Source organism: Siphateles boraxobius, unplaced genomic scaffold, assembly GCF_051911475.1.
Source record: "Siphateles boraxobius isolate OS27281-9 unplaced genomic scaffold, OSU_SipBor_1 1, whole genome shotgun sequence".
Lineage (NCBI taxonomy): Eukaryota > Metazoa > Chordata > Actinopteri > Cypriniformes > Leuciscidae > Siphateles > Siphateles boraxobius.
In genome coordinates this window covers 21444880-21462458 of record NW_027508699.1, presented here as the reverse complement: position 1 = coordinate 21462458, position 17579 = coordinate 21444880, and the positions used below count along the sequence as shown (strand labels likewise).

Genomic DNA, 17579 nt, shown 5'->3' with positions numbered 1-17579 from the left:
TTTATTTTTTGGGTGAACTATACCTTTAAGCTGCACTGCAATGCAGCACATAATCTCTTTTCTCATTTATCAGTTGCTTCCAACAGTAATAGTGCACAATTAATTTGTGTAGTATCAGAGAAGATTTTTTTGTTTAATTGCACAATACAAGTATTGAAATCACACTTGCTATGAAAGCCTTTCTGTTGAAGAATCAAGAGCCACAATACCTGTCCTGGACCAACGTTTTCACACAGGAAAGTCTCATACTCTATGGCAAAGACTGGCGCATTGTCATTAATGTCCATCACTGTGATCAGGGCCACTCCTTTCCCCACCTGCGACGGATCCACTGAAATCACAGAGAAAAATATGCATGCATGAACAGGCTAACAGATGAAAAAACATGAGGACACAAACACATTTATTTCAATATGTTTCATTAATTTAAATGGGTTACATTTCTCAATGGGTCGCATTTATTTAAATATGTGCCTTCCCATCTTTCTGGCCACAGTCACCATTAGTTTATTCACTGGGGGCATTAAATCATCATTATGAAAAGACTTCACAAAAAAAAGTGTTATAAAAAAAAAAGCTAAAATGGATAGTATAAAAAAATTAAGTATGATTATGATGTGCATTCATTATATATCAGTGTATAATAAAGGTAGAGAAGAAGCTGTGAGGGGATCCTGAAGCAGTTGTCACACGAGTGTGCCAAGTAGCCATTTAGCTACACTTGCGTTGAGATTGACAGGATAAGATGAACATTCTCCTCCTGAACTTTCTTTTAAAGGCTCCACTTAAATATTCCCATTGATGTTCTTACAAGCGATTGCAAATGTACTTCTCCTACTGCGGTTGCCTAAACTTTGTTCACTTGGCCCATTTTATGCATAGAAACAAACATTTATATTTGACGCTGAGTTACACTAACAATTTGACCCTTTGTATACAGAGGTACAAAAGAGACAAAACCACACTGAGGAGTTAATCTTATCTTAAGACATGATAGTCACTGCGATTTATGCAATACAGCAAACTGAAATAGGAATTAGCTGCTGGGTTTTTTTTTGTTGCTCACTTCTCTTCTCTTTTTTTAGTGCTATAAAAAAAGACTCCAGGAAATTTACTGCTGCAATACATGTAATAGAATTTTATGTGAGTTTGAATCAAATATGAGCTGTCAAAATATACAGGCCAGTTGCAACATCATCCCATTTATAAGCAATCGGATCCAAAACAGCAGACGTAAAAGTGCCTTTTCTGGTACGACTCGGGTACATACATGAATGGTTTGAACATTAAGCCCTGTGCACATCTGAATCAAGTTTTCGTTCTACTTTTAGCAAATAAGGTGATACTTTCAACCATCAGGCATGCTGCACTTGGCAATCAACAAATTAACAGACTGCACAAGGGCGTTGGGTTATTTTTGTTGTGTAACTATGAATGTAGATATCTCAAATGGTATTGGCGCTTAAGCACAAGCCAATAGCAAACACCTGTTGAGGGCAAACTGCCTCCAGTCAACCAGAACAGACACAGCTGCTAGTATTCTTTGAGTAGGCTGACTGCTGTTTGCTAGTACATCCTCACATTCGTTACATGCTCACAATGCACAACAAAACCAATTAAGAGCATTTCAGTTGTGTGCTAATCGATAAAATCTCCATGTGTTTTTGCAAGCTGTCCTGTATGAGATTTCAAAAAAAATTGGCACCGGTGATGATATTGGGGGGCATCGATGAGGACAAAACGCGGTCATGGTCTTCAGCCAAATGAGTTGATGGAGAGCAAAAATAAATCTATTCTGCAGGTGTGAACACAGCAGCAGCGGGCTGGAAATATGCTGGCTCATTCGGAGTTGATTTCCATTGAAAACACAGTGATTTATTGTACGCAACACAGTAGCTTGACTCTTTACGTGGCTAGCAGAATTCAGCCTAACTGTCTAATACAAACGCTGCTCTGGTTTAGGGAAAACGCATATCCCAACAAAACCACGCTAGTAAATATATGACTCATGCCTCCCACTATCTTCAGCCCAAGATATATAGAGCCCATCTGCCTCCGTCCCATACACACCTGCAGGAAACATGCTGAGTTGCACGCAGGAAGAGAGAAATGGTGTGCGGTTTGAGCTAATTTATTTATTAATTTGACTTTTTAGAGGATGAGGGATCTACCATGAATTAAATCCAGGCAGACTGCCATCGCTGCATACGTATCGTAGCTGGCTTTACAATGCTCTAAACAATAAATCGGGTGATAAGTTACCTCAGCGCCGATGGCACGGACAGTGGTTGTTAAGCACATTGTCGTGGCGGTGACTATAATGTCACAACTGGCGCCCCTGGGCACAGGCTCATAATTCGCCATGTTAAGTGCAGTCACATCTAATAGAGCCACACTTTTTTGGCCAATGAATTTCCATGATTTTTTCAAGACCTTCTAAGTCATTTGTGTTTTACTTGATAAGGACTGTTTTGAGAAATAAATTTAGAATAATTCCTGAGCTTATGTCAGGTAACAATGTTTTAAACTAATAGCAAGTATCTATTGATTTTAAAAGTGTGTTAAATCCCGATAAGCCAATGATTATGTTCATGTTATGGCAAATAACTGAAAAATGTCTGATAAGTCAGTCAACTAAACTAGCTAAAATCATTGAATCGTTATTCATTACAGTTGTTACAGTAATATTAAAATACTGTTTTAAAGGTTAACATTGCCATCTTCTAAAGTGAAAAATGGAAAACCTACACTATAAAAAGTCATTTATCAACTTAAATTATTTTTATTTTATTGGCAGATGCACCCCCTCCCCAAATAAATCCTCCAAATCATTATATGATTCATTAATTCATTAATGATTAATTCTTTTTTTCCATATCACACTAAATATTGCAGAAAAACTAAATATCACAATGTCCCTGGTAATAATTATCAGAATAAACAGTTCTGTAATATAGTCAATTCTCCTAAATGAAGGCTGTTTACGGTAACTGACGTAGAATATTGCACATTAACATAGATTGTGTGGTCACATTTATAATAATTTTACAAGAACTTCAAAGAGATTCTTGCATACGAAGCAATTTTATCCTGAATGTCCCTTTCAAATATGGTTGGCATTAGTATCTAAAATATAAATTTTCCAAAATCAAAAATGTTCAAGGCCATTAACACCTTATTAAACATTGCCTAATGACAAAGGACTTTGTGGCTACCTTTTGGTAGCTAGCAAGCCTCTGTCTCATTCTTACAGACAAATAGAAGAGGACATTTCAATCTTCTCTGCCAAAACCCATTTCAGAGACAGTGGATGCCTCTGACAATGACTGATTGTCTATGAGGGTGAACCAGCAAACTTTGGTTAAGAGTGTCCACATTTATGGATATGGGTTAAAAATGTAACCACATGATGGATATTATTCCCCTCCATCACTCAAGTCAATATGGTTATGGCTGTCTGTGCAGGGGATCTGCGAAAACAGATGCACTTGAGTGAAGGTCACGGTGAAAATCAGCATCAAAAGTTAGGTGGGAGAGGAAGCTGCAGTTCTGCCCATCGGCTACAATCAGGACAAGACTCGATCAAGCTACACGGATTCTGGAGGTGCCAATGGACAGCGGTCAACTCAGTGGCGCAGCATCTGTTCCCATCCTGGCCAGAGTGCACTCGCATAGATTAAACGCTTATGCTATATCTGCTGTACGGCAAGACAGAGAGGTGCGACATGCGCATAGGATATGGTTGATCACATATTGATATATTGATCACTCCAGAGCAGTGCTAACTGTTAGCCGAGGCAGCCTTGGGATAATGATATTCATTGCGAAATTCAAGGCTTTAGTGTTATGAAGGATTTCATCCTAATAGAATTTAGGATTGCAAAAAAAAAAAAAAAAAAAAAAAATGCACCTGCTCAACACTTCACCATTCAAACCGAAAGGAAAGCGAGTTGGGTATCTTTCAATAAAATGTTTAGAAGAGCTCAATTATGAAGGACAAATCGAGCAGTAGCAGTTTCTGTAATTGACAGACATTGTTTGGTAATAGAAAGGAGCGCCGTAGCACATAAAATAATATTAAATCATATATAAATCACATAATATAAATCAGGCCTCTTTCACAGATCATATTTTGTGTTTCATTCTTTATTTCAGCCGAGAAAGATAACTACTTTCAATGTAACCACAAATTTACAGAAGACCTTCAAACCATAACAGTAACCAGCTCCATAATTGCACAAACTAATTTGAGGTTACTTACAGCTTTCAGTAGCCAGGATGGTGATGTTATGTACAGCATTGGCTTCTCTGTCTAATGGCTTTGCCGTGCTGATGACTCCTGTTGATGACTCAATGTTGAAAAATCTCTCCAAGTCTGTGTTTCTGTCTATTGAATACCTGGGGAAAAAGTTTTAATGAATTTCAAGCTTTGACTTTTAAATGAATTCTATAGATATGCCCTTTAGCCATAGCTACAAGCCCTAGCAGCAATCATTATTTTCACTGGCTCTTAGGCACAGAACTACTTAATTATAAGCATTTGTCTTTTAGCACAAAACAACTGAGCCCCAGAACTCATTTACAGTCAACATTTGCATCCACTCCCACATAAACAAAATATTTTAATTCAACAATAATGACACTAATGACTTGCATATGTGTTGTCTTTGACCTCCTTTACATTAACATGTGTTTATGTGACTGACTCAGATACCAGATAGCACCTGACCTTATTTAAAGTCACACTGAGATGTATTCGAGACAAACTATGACACCTTCAATGCATTTTCGTTATTCACATGCAACTATGTTAATAGTATTATGTACATTATCATTCATAAGTTTGGGTTCAGTAAGATTTCATTTTTTAAAAATGTATTCATCCCTTTATCCAGCAAGGACGTGCTAAATGGATCAAAAGTGACAGCAAAGATATTTGGCTAAATATTTATATTTCAAGTAAATTCTGTTCTATAAACTTTCTAAGAATCCTGAAATGTTTTTTTTACAAAAAAATTAAGCAGCACAAGTGTTTTCCAAATTAATAATAATAATATTAATAATAATCATAATAATAAATGTTCCCTTTCGTTGTCACTCCGAGTTACGTCGGATGACGACGAATGGGGTTTCGCTTAGAAAGCCTATCAATTTCGAGTATTACAAAACGAGCCAATGGCAAAGAAATGCCATGGGTCTGCGGAATTTGCATGACGTAACTCCGCCCCACCTCGTGGGTATAAAAGGAGGACGCCAGCAACAGGCAGATATGTTTTCGCTTCGGAGCCAAGTGTAATTCTTCACTCCTTAAGCTATCTCTGATTGTCAGCTTCTTACGAGACGAGCAACTCTCCAGTGTTGGTGTGACGGCGATCTCCCGGCGAGTGCACACTTCCTGCTTATCTGAGCGTGGTTTGCCAGCGAGTGTGTTCTCCGCGGGCGCTTCAGCACTGAGTTTCTCTCACAAAAAGAGCTTGCACGCGGCACGTCTTTTTAAAGATGCCTCGCCCGTGCACTTCTGGTTGCGGTCGACTGGTGTCTGACTCTGATGGGCACGAGCGCTGCTTGGTGTGTTTGGGCTTTGATCACGCTAAAGCAGCGCTCGTGGATGAGTCATGTTCTTTCTGTGGGAACATGACCATCGCAACACTTAGATCGAGACTCAAGGATCTCGCAAGAGTGAGAGTCCCCTCATCCACACCCCGATCTAGCGCCTCCTCGAGAGGCTCTACTTCGGCTGGTGGCCAGGGTGATCTGAGGGTGACTGTGTGGATCAAAGCGCCGACTATGTGTCCGTGCCCCGCAGCACCTTCTCCAGTGTTGCAACCCGCGAGCGTTCAGGGGATCATCGCGGGACCGTCCTTGACCGTCCTTTGGCGCTCCAGAGGAAGATGCGATGTCGATCGCAGCATCACTAGGCGGGTCTGATTCGTCTGGAAGTGACGACTCGTCACAGCTGCCACCCTCGGGTGTGAATACGGCTGTGGCTCAGTCTGATCCAGAGATGACGGCCATGCTTTCCCGGGCGGCCGCGAGCATTGGTTTGGAGTGGAACCCTCCACCCTGTCCTGAGCGCTCGCGGCTGGACGATTGGTTTTTGGGTGCAGCTGCGGCTTCCCGTCCTCAGCCTGCCCCAATACCTTTCTTCCCGGACGTGCATGATGAAATCTCGAAGTCCTGGAAGACTCCCATGTCTTCCCGCGACCGCTCGTTGATTTCATCCGCCTTTCCTCCCCTCAATGGGGCAGCTGCCCGTGGGTACACTGGGCTCCCCCCGGTTGAGCGCTCTGTTGCGATGCAGTTGTGTCCCCAGAGTGCCTCTTCTCGCGGCGAGCCTAAGCACCCATCCAAGGCCTGTAGGTTCTCGTCTACCCTAGTGGCGAAGTCCTACAGAGCGGCGGGACAGGCGGCTGCCTCTTTGCATGCCATGGCCACTCTGCAGGTCTATCAGGCGCAGATGCTAAGGGACATGCACGAGGGTAGGACGGACCCAGGGCTCTTCGATGAGCTGCGCGCCGCCACCGACCTCGCCCTCCGGGCGACGAAGGTGACCGCACGCTCCCTGGGTCTGGTGATGTCCACAGCTGTGGTCCAGGAGAGACACTTGTGGCTGAACCTGGCTGACATGCGGGACGCTGAGCGCTCTCGCCTGCTCGACTCCCCCATGTCCCAGGCCGGCCTATTCGGCGGTGCGGTGGAGGATTTCGCCCAACAGTTCTCCACCGCCCAGAAACAGACTGAGGCCATTAGGCACATTCTGCCCCGACGGCCCGCTGCTGCCTCCACCCAGCCGACCGGGCAGATCCCTCAGTCTGTTCGCCGCCGAGGGCGCCCTCCTGCGGCTCCCGCCCCTCCCGCCCGGCCCAAGCAGCAGCCTCCACCCAGGCCCGGTCGCGGAGGAAGCCGTAAGAAGGCGCCCCAGCCCTCTCCAGCCCCGCCCCCCGCTAAACGCCGGGCCAAGCGGCGCTCCTGAGACGGGCTGCTCAGGGATGCTGAAAATTACTTCTCAGGAGATGGTAGCAGGACCACTCCTTCCCCCGGTGGAGGGCCGGGGGAGAATCTTTTGTTCTCCACTCCCCGCTGCTCACCCACGGGTGGGCAGCACCCTAATGTGGTTAAAGAAAGAAGTAACATTCCCATCCCTGAGCACACAGAGTTCTCGGACGACACGGTGCGCCGCCTCCGAGCCGTGCACCCCTCGTCCCCCTCTGTCCCAGAGCCGGCTGGCAGTGCGCGCCGTCCCCGGACCGTGCCGCTCCCTTCCGCCTCTGTCGCCAGCCCCCTGGCAGAGCAGACCCCCGTGGAACGTTCTTCCTTCCCTGGTCTCCTCTGTCAGGGCGCGGTTAATGACTGTGCCCCCACACCGGGCCGCTATGCCGTCCACGTCCGGGCCAGTCATTCCGCCCTGCTGCACCATCGGTGGGAAGTCTGTGGTCCGTATGACCCCGCTGGTACAGTTTTTGGGAGCCTGGCTAGAGCTCCCCCTCCTGTCCCGCTGGGTCGCACGGACGATCAGGCTCGGCTACGCGATTCAGTTCGCGCGGTCTCCTCCCCGCTTCAGGGGAGTCCGCTCCACTTTGGTCGGTGGCAACGCCCCTATCATGAGAGCAGAGATCGCCACCCTGCTGGCGAAGGGTGCGATCGAGACCGTCCCTCCGGCCGAGATGAGGACCGGCTTCTACAGCCCGTACTTCATTGTCCCCAAGAAAACCGGTGGGTTACGAACAATCCTGGACCTGCGTGTGCTGAACCGTTCCCTTCACAGGCTGCCGTTCAAGATGCTCACTGCCAAACACAATTCTCGGATGTGTGCGGCCCCAGGATTGGTTTGCAGCAATCGACCTGAAGGACGCCTACTTTCATGTCTCCATTCTCCCTCGACACAGACCGTTCCTTCGGTTTGCCTTCGAGGGGCAGGCATACCAGTACGCGGTTCTCCCTTTCGGGCTAGCCCTGTCTCCTCGCGTCTTCACGAAGGTCGTCGAGGCAGCCCTTGTTCCCCTTCGGGAACACGGGGTTCGTATCCTGAACTACATCGACGACTGGCTGATCCTAGCTCACTCTCGAGACCAGGTATGCGAACACAGGGACCTAGTGCTCCGGCACCTAGCTCGTCTGGGCCTTCGGGTCAACTGGGAAAAGAGCAAACTTTGCCCCGTGCAGAGGATCTCTTTTCTCGGTATGGACATCGACTCGGTCGCCATGTCCGCGCAGCTTACGAGCGAGCGCGCGCAGTCACTGCTGACTTGCCTGAGACAGTTCAAGGGCAAGAGTGCGGTTCCACTGAAACTCTTTCAGAGGCTCCTGGGGCATATGGCATCTGCAGCCGTGGCAACACCGCTCGGATTGCTTCATATGAGACCGCTTCAGCTTTGGCTTCGCGACCGAGTCCCGAGGTGGGCATGGCAACACGGCACCTTCCGAGTAACTGTTACTCCGTCCTGCCGTCCGACCTTCACCCCGTGGTCGGACCTCAGTTTTCTACGGGCCGGAGTGCCCCTGGAACGAGCTTCGCGGCATGTTGTTGTAACGACAGATGCCTCCTCCACGGGCTGGGGTGCCATGTGCAATGGACGTGCTGCCGCATGTTCCTGGACAGGACCCCGCCGCCTCTGGCACATCAATTGCCTCGAGTTGCTGGCCGTACGTCTTGCTCTGCGCCGCTTCCAGGCCGTGCTCAAGAACCAACACGTACTAGTCCGTTCAGACAATACCGCCACTGTAGCGTACATCTACCATCAAGGTGGTCTACGCTCCCGCCGTATGTCGCAACTCGCCCGCCACCTCCTCATATGGAGTCAGAAGCATCTGAGGTCGCTTCATGCCATTTACATCCCCGGAGCCCTGAACTGTGCAGCCGACGAGCTCTCAAGGCTTCAGCCCCTCCCGGGAGATTGGCGACTCCATCCCCAGTCGGTTCAGCTGATTTGGGACCAGTTCGGGGACGCACAGATAGATCTGTTTGCCTCTCACGACTCGACCCATTGCGCCCTGTACTATTCCCTGACCGAGGGCACGCTCGGCACGGATGCACTGGCGCACAGCTGGCCGCGGGGCCGCAAATATGAGTTTCCCCCAGTGAGCCTTCTTGCGCAGACCCTGCGCAAGGTCAGGGAGGACGAGGAGCAGGTCATTCTGGTCGCGCCATACTGGCCCGCCCGGACCTGGTTCTCCGACCTAGTACTCCTCGCGACAGCACCTCCCTGGCCGATTCCCCTGAGGAAGGACCTCCTTTCTCAGGGACGGGGCACCCTATGGCACCCTCGTCCCGATCTTTGGAACCTCCACGTGTGGCTCCTGGACGGGACGAAGCAGGTTTGAGTACCCTTCCACCTACGGTGGCGGCTACCATCACTTCCGCTAGAGCGTCGTCCACGAGACACGTCTACGCGTTGAAGTGGAACCTCTTCGTCAACTGGTGCTCTTCTCTTCAAGAAGACCCCCGGAGATGTTCGATTAGTGTCGTGCTTTCCTTCCTTCAAGATAGGCTGGAGCGAAGGCTGTCTCCCTCCACCCTGAAAGTCTATGTTGCCGCTATTGCCGCACACCATGACCCAGTCGAAGGTAAGTCTGTTGGAAGGCACGACCTGATCATCAGGTTCCTGAGAGGAGCGAGGAGACTGAATCCTCCTCGTCCTCCTCTCGTTCCCTCTTGGGACCTCTCAGTGGTTCTAACTGCCCTGCGGAGTGCTCCCTTTGAGCCTTTGCAATCAGTGGAGCTTAAGTTCCTTTCTATGAAGACAGCGCTCCTGGTTGCATTGGCCTCCATCAAGAGGGTGGGGGACTTGCATGCATTCTCCGTTGACGAAGCGTGCCTGGAATTTGGGCCGGCTTACTCTCACGTGATCCTGAGACCCCGGCCTGGATATGTGCCCAAGGTTCCTACCACTCCCTTCCGGGACCAGGTGGTGAACCTGCAAGCGCTGCCCCCGGAGGAGGCCTTGGCACTGCTCTGTCCAGTACGCGCCCTCCGCGCCTATGTAGACAGGACGCAGTGTTTCAGGACCTCAGACCAGCTCTTTGTCTGTTATGGTGGGAAGCTGAAGGGAAAGGCTCTCTCCAAGCAAAGGTTGTCTCACTGGATAGTGGACGCCATTGCCTTGGCATACCAGCAGCAAGGTCGACCGTGCCCCCTTGGTGTGACCGCCCACTCCACCCGGAGTGTGGCATCCTCTTGGGCTCTAGCGCATGGCGCCTCGCTAACAGACATCTGCAGAGCTGCAGGCTGGGCGACACCTAACACATTCGCCAGATTCTACAATCTCCGAGTGGAGCCAGTGTCCTCTCATGTACTCGCTTCAACCAGCTAGTACTGGACCCGCTCAGGTGTCTTCGGTTGCTCGCCATTCCACTCCACGGACTGGATACGTGCGATATTCTCCTCAGGTGAGCTTCCCCGAAAAGCCCTGAGTTCCTCCAGCACTCCTGACGTTGGCGCCAGTGTCTATTGCCTGTGCGTCGGCTAGGTGCCTCCCGTGTGCATGGTCCCTCCTCTGAGCGACCCCCACATGTGTATTTCCACTGTAAGCCTCTCTGAGCGTGTGTCTTTCCCTTGGCAAGCCACCTTGCCACCCCTGGGGTTGAAATATTCCACCTGCGGCTGGACACCCCAGTGTTCTCCATATGTCTCCTTCGGGTCATATGTGTATTCTCTAAGTCCCCCCCCTCTGGGTTGGCAGTAATTGCATATTTCCCCTAAACTTTGGGATATGCTCCCCAGTGTACCTTGGTATTCCTGTGCTAAATAGGAGTCCTTCGTCCGTGCCAGTCTCACGACAGGGATCTCAGATTTACGCAGGGCACTGGAAGACAGCTGAGAAGGTGGCGTGATTAGACTGGTAACCCCATTCGTCGTCATCCGACGTAACTCGGAGTGACAACGAAAGGGAACGTCTCGGTTACGTATGTAACCCTCGTTCCCTGAGTAGGGAACGGAGACGTTACGTCTGCCTGCCACTTTCCGCTGTACCGCGGGGATCGCCTGAGCTCAGTCTTGGCTCCTCAGCGAAGAAACATATCTGCCTGTTGCTGGCGTCCTCCTTTTATACCCACGAGGTGGAGCGGAGTTACGTCATGCAAATTCCGCAGACCCATGGCATTTCTTTGCCATTGGCTCGTTTTGTAATACTCAAAGTTGATAGGCTTTCTAAGCGAAACCCCATTCGTCGTCATCCGACGTAACGTCTCCGTTCCCTACTCAGGGAACGAGGGTTACATACGTAACCGAGACGTTCCTTGAGCAGCACATTAGCATATTAGAAAGATTTCTGAAGTTTCTGTGACACTGAAGACTGGAGGAATGATGCTGAAAATTCAGCTTTACCATCACAACAAAAAAAAAAAAATGTAAAATTTAAAAACTATTTATATGTAACAATATTTCACAATATTACTGCTTTACTGTATGTTTAATCAAATAAATGCAGCCTTTGTGCGAATAAAATACTTTTTAAAAAACAAAATCAAAATTTTACCAACCTCAAACTTTTGAACGGTAGTGAATGTATTTTTTCATAAGACATTTTGCACAGGTTTGTGTGATCAGATCTCTATCCAGAGACATATTACACTGCAAGGGTTGAATGCAATTCAGCTAAAGACAATCTAGATATTATCTAAATACGAAAATCAGGTCTTATATTTTTATTAAGGCTTTAAGCTTTAATAAAACGCTGTAGCCGTTCTCAAGATTTAATCTTGCCTTCATAAAACCAGTATGACGGTGTGAAGTAATTCCATGAGGCCATGCCTTACCTGATGGGACTATTGGTGGAGTCCGGGTCCAATGCAGAGACGGTCCCTATGATGGTTCCCACTTTAGCAGCTTCAGAGACAACCATTTTACTGAGAGGAGAGGAGAAGATAGGAGGCTCATCTACATTCTCCACAGTCAGCCTCACCGTTGCTGTATCACTGAATGGCCCTTCAGACAAGAACCGTGGGTCTATGTTCCTGTTGGATGCCTCAATTTTCAGAGTGTAGCTTGACTTTGTTTCAAAGTCAAGATTCTGAGGTAAAGAGCACAAAAGGAGGGAGGGAGAGGGGGGGAAAGTGTTGAAGAGATAGTTTTGAAATTATAAACAAGGACAGAGAATATGTGGTAAGGATCCAGGCAAGTCAAAACAGTTCAGATTTGAAATCTAGCCATGTTATGTGTGTACATAATGCATCCAAGAACCCTTGATCCTCTACTTTTAGCTCTCATATTTCATTTAAGTATTGCTATCGATTGACAGGACAGAAAAGAACAGTGTCAAAGCAGTACATTGATTTTAAGACAGAGATACATGATGCTGAAAATGTCTTGTGGAATACTTTCTCATATAGTCGTTTATCACTCCTGTCTGCTGTAATATGCAACGCATTGAAAACTACCTTCCGTGCCTCCTTCATATCACTGACAATACATAACTTCCCTGAGGGTGCAACAAAGCAAAATCCAGGACTTTTGAACATTTAAATGTAGCTTTAAAATGAGAAGTCAGAGTCAGTTTATTGTCAATTCTGTCCTACACAGTTTCCCTGGAAACCACAGTGCAAATATATAAAATACTGTATATACAACATACAGAGTTTGAAACACAAGTTTTCAGACAGATTATCTTTGTAGTCATGTTGGCTGTATACTTTTTGAAAAACGTTTTCTACAAATATTTCAATTTAATTTCTCTGTGTAAATGTCAAGAGGTGTAACCAGGTAAAAAGTAATAAAATATTTTCCATACAGCTCGAGTGTACAAATCCCAAAAAACGGCTTTATTAAAAATTAAATACTATAAAACCTTGAAAAAATGATTCTCAAGTTATCATAAAAATATAAAAGGTTTTCTTGGGATTTTGGAGTTTATCAATATTTTATATTTATTAAATCGTAATATTATGAAACAGATTCATACTAAGGCACATTTTTAAAGAAACAACAAAACCTTTCTATGCCAAACTCCAAGGTGGGTAAGGTGGGTCAGGTGGGTCAAAGAAGTTGAGGAGCATGATCGCCTTTGGTAAGAAACTGTTCTCTGGTACAGTGGTTCAGGAGTATATGCTCCCAAGGCTTTTCCATGAAGGAAGAAGGGCAAAAAAGCTGAAGGCCAAAGTATTGTCCCTCATGCTGTTACTGACTTTCTTTAGACACTGCTTGGGGGAAGTAACATGCTGAGCAGCTTGCACTGAGGAAGAGCAGTTTCCAAACACAGTTGATTTCCTGAAGTCAACAATTATCTCTTTTGTCTTGTTGACATTAAGAAATGGTTGTTGACTCCTCAGCATTTTTCTAGGTCTCTCATCTCCTCTCTGCATGATATCTCATCATTGTTATTGATGAGCCCAAGCACTGCGATGTCATCTCTAACGTTGATGATATGGTTGCTGGGGTGCCTGGCAACCAGGCTTAGAGTCAATAGCAAGAACAATAGAGGGCTGAGGACATTGCCCTGGGGGACACCAGTAGCCAGGGTGACAATTTGTGAGGTCTGGTCATGGATCCTTACTGCCTGCGGTCAGTTTTTCAGGAAATCTATATTGTGATGCTTAGTTTTAAAGCAAAATGCTGAAATCTTTTAACCAAAAATGTTGAAAAAGGAATTTAAGTTAAAAAAAAACCATCAACAATGAGCTCTATCATAGGTTTAATAGGTGTAGATTTGCTTTGCACAACCTTAGGAGGATCACACAACTCTTTATCCAAGCGCTTGTTCTATCCAGACTGGACTATTGTACCAGACCTGTACCAGACTAATGCTCTCCTGGCTGGTCTTTTAGCTTGCACTGTCAAACCTCTGGAACTGATCCAGAATGCTGTAGCCAGAGTGGTCTTTAACGAGCCGAAGAGGGCACATGTCAGTCCTCTCCTCACAAAATTGCACTGGTTGCCAGTTGCTGCTTGCATTAAATTCAAGTCACTGACGTTTGCCTACAGAACAACCACTGGCTCTGCTCCCTTTTACCTAAACTCATTACTTCAGACGTATGTGCCATCCAGAAACTTGCGCTCTGCAAGCGAACATCGTCTTGTGGTACCATCTCAAAGAGGCACAAAATCTCTTTCTCGGACCTTTACCATGACTGTTCCCTGCTGGTGGAATGATCTGCCTAACTCAACCAGAGCTGCTGAGTCCGTAGCCACAAGAAACGGCTGAGGATGCATCTTTTTCAGCAGCACTTGATCCAGTAATACTAACACTTTCTCTTCTATTCTATTTTTTATTATTTAAATATATATAAAAAAAATAATTTAAAAAATAAATAATAACTATAATTACATATACTGCGTTAGATTAAAATGAGAAGGGTCATAGCACTTGCACATTGTTTTCAGACTATTAGTTTAACTGCTTCTATTGTTCTCATTTGTAAGTCCCTTTGGATAAAAGCGTCTGCTAAATGAATAAATGTAAATGTAATTCATAATGGATAGTTTTGCCCATAAGCTAAATGTCAGAAGTCAAGTGTAGGTGGGTTGGAGGTCTTGATAAGGGTCATGACCAGATGCCAACAGCATTTCATTATTATGGATGTGAGAGCAACAGTATGCTAACCATTAGGCCATGTTACCGTAGAATTCTTCAGTGCTTCTACTCTGCAGACAAGCACAGAGTAAATTACTTTGTCCAGAATTCAAAGGGGTCTTATATTGGAAATGAAAGCAGTAGTTGTTAGTGTCTGTATGCATAGCCTCGGATTAGCCTCTGACAGCAACTGAAGATAAAGATACAAACTTTTTACATCTAGCACAGTTTCTCATCACACTCCCTTGACAGGCATACAAATGTATTGCCTTCCCTTATTTGCCGTCATAGCAATGGGGCTGAAAGTACATATAAGGTTTGGGCTGTCTGTGGCATACCTTCTGCAGAGTTATGACTCCTTCTTGGGTATCTTTGTCAGGTGCGACCCTGAACACCCCAAGGCCGTCGCCCTCTATAATTCTGTAGTCCATCTCAGCGCTTGGTCCGATGTCAGAATCCAAGGCTTTTATCTTGGCCACCACTGACGCCACAGGCAGGGATTCAGGCACAGCAAACTGATAGGATTCTGCAAAAGAGACCCGGCAAACACACACACAGAGGTTATTGATGATGCTATTTCTCTTTTTTGCTTCCTTATCACCCAGCTGTTAGGGCCGGGTCTGAGCTAATAATGTATCCCTCTGCTCCGTAGCAGGTAAGCCACTCTATAGATATAGCAAGCACGAGGACAGTCTGAGCTCTACAATTTTCCGGACATGTAATGATGGTGGTGAAGAAGGCATCGTGCAGCTAAAAATAGGGCCAGAATTGACTATGACAATAATCTAAAAAATCCTCTATTATAAAAGAAGATTGTTCAGTTCTATTCAGAAGATCATCTACCTGATAATTACACAGCAACTACAGCGAGCGCTTGATCTCTATAATACAAGATCAGCCGGAGTTATAAAACATCTCAGATTGCACTCATGCAATTTAAATGGCTAGACAGAATGCGATAATGATGGATCAGGTCCACGTTTGCTTTATAGTCGGTAATAGAATCATACTCCGTGAAAAGCGGGGCGGGTTGTCGTTAACGTCCGTCAGCGTGACCGTCACCGACGTGGTGCCGGAGAGTCCACCCATTTGGCCAACCATGTCTTTGGCTTGGATTACCAGAAGATACTGGTCTCGTGCTTCTCGATCCATGTTGGGCAGAGCTGTCCTCACAATGCCTGCACAGAAAAGTTTGAACTGTTTTACTGAACGTCCTGCTGTCTAGTGTTGATTAAAATAAGAAATATAGGGGGTGTTGATGCATGAGATGTACTGTACAATTATAACATCCTCCTGGCCTGAAAGAGCTGTGAAAAAGCATCTAGATTACAATATGGATCGTTTCCCTTCTGTATTATAGGGATATGGAGTGTGCCTTTATTAAAATAGGATTACCATTTAGTAATCTAAACAGCAAGAACCTTTTTCAGATTTGTTAGGCCATATCATAATGGATCTCTCATCGATGAGTCAAATTCACTGAAGCCACTGCAGGACTGTAAATCAATTTCCACTCCAAGGCATTGTTAGTTTTGGAATTATTTCTTGGCACACCGAGAGTGATTAAATAGTACCTACTTCCTTTGCACACAGAAAGCTACGATAAATCCTAATCAATAACTGCTGCTATTTGCTATATCTGGCTTAATTTTCCCCCGCATGTTGTGGTGGTGTCTCTAAAATTAGATGTACACTTTAAAAGAAAAGGAAGAAAAAGTTTAATCAAGGTTTGTAATTTACCCAGTTGATTGAGTCCATATGTGGAAATGACCTCAGTTACAGCTAGAGTGCTGATTACATTAAGGATTTCATTCCCTGTAATCAGTTGCTAATGTGCGGCAGTAACTTCATCGCAAGTCCCATCAACTTTTTCTGTCTTTAAGTGAGTCAATCAAAATAGCGGTCTCTTGACGTTTCCATATTTCCATTACAGGAATTGGTGGTTACCGCGTAAATGCCTTGAGAAGACTTCTTACTCAAGATACAATGGAAAGGAAGTTAATTGATCTGATTTAAAATGTACACTGCACACTGTTTAGCTAAAGAGATTGACGGGTGCGAATGATGTTGCTGGATAAGCTTTAAATCTCAACATTTTAGTGTCTGAATATTATACTGACAACATTGCAAAGAAATAAACATTTGTAAATTCTGCATACCTGTTTTTGGTTCCACTGAGAAATAGGGTTGTCCCTCAAGGATGCTGTACACAACTCTGGCACTGTTTCCATATGTGGGATCATCTGCGTCAGTTGCCTTAACCTCAACCACAGATGTGCCTGGAAAAAATTATCCACCTAATTTGGTAAAAATGTTACCAGACATACACTGGATTCATAAGAATTGGGGCTCACTTTATTACAAAACTGAAATCTGATGCAGCCTATCACGAAAACATGAACGAGCTCAAGTAAACCTATAAAGAAACGTTAGGATGCATGGATGTAGATCAGTGTCCATTGTTCTGATCCAGCAAGTCTTTTATGCTCACTAAGTTTGCATTTATTTGTAAAAAACAAACATTTTAATATATTTTAAAATTTGATTTATTCATGTGATGGCAAATCTGAATTTTCAGCAGTCATTACTTAAGTTTTCATTGTCAAATGATTATTCAGAAATCATTCTAATATGCTCAAGAAACATTTCTGATTATTAACAATGTTAAAAACAGTCGTGCTGCTTAATATTTTTTTGGAAACCGTGATAATGTCTTTTTCAGGATTCTTTGATAAATAGAATGTTTAAAAGAACAACATTAATCTGAAATAGAGATCTTCTGTAATATTATTTATATATCTATATCTATATATATATATATATATATATATATATATATATATTGATCAAAAGAAAAGTACAAATTTCTTTTAACAACAAAAAACGAAATCTTACTGATCCCAAAGTTCTGACTGGATTGAGGATTTTGAGATAGTAAAAAACGAAATAAAACCAAAAATATTGTCAATTGTTTTAAAATATGCATTTAAAATATCTTGCTCTTGCATCCCTGAACTATCTGACACGCTGTCAGTTCTAGAAACGAGGCATCTGCTGCAAAATGCATACATGAAG

At 45.0% G+C, this 17579-nt stretch overlaps 1 protein-coding gene across 3 annotated transcripts in view; it reads right to left on the bottom strand.

Annotated features, from left to right (window-relative positions):
- cdh7a (cadherin 7a) overlaps positions 1–17579 on the bottom strand; it is a 128632-nt gene that overhangs the window by 16710 nt on the left and 94343 nt on the right. For all 3 annotated transcript variants that reach the window (XM_077228597.1, XM_077228607.1, XM_077228615.1), the window contains 6 exons: positions 16664–16783; positions 15515–15682; positions 14843–15030; positions 11755–12008; positions 4262–4398; positions 210–331 (listed from right to left, as the gene is read on the bottom strand). In XM_077228597.1, coding sequence (XP_077084712.1) covers positions 210–331; positions 4262–4398; positions 11755–12008; positions 14843–15030; positions 15515–15682; positions 16664–16783 — 989 coding nt within the window. The remainder of the gene's footprint in view (positions 1–209; positions 332–4261; positions 4399–11754; positions 12009–14842; positions 15031–15514; positions 15683–16663; positions 16784–17579) is intronic.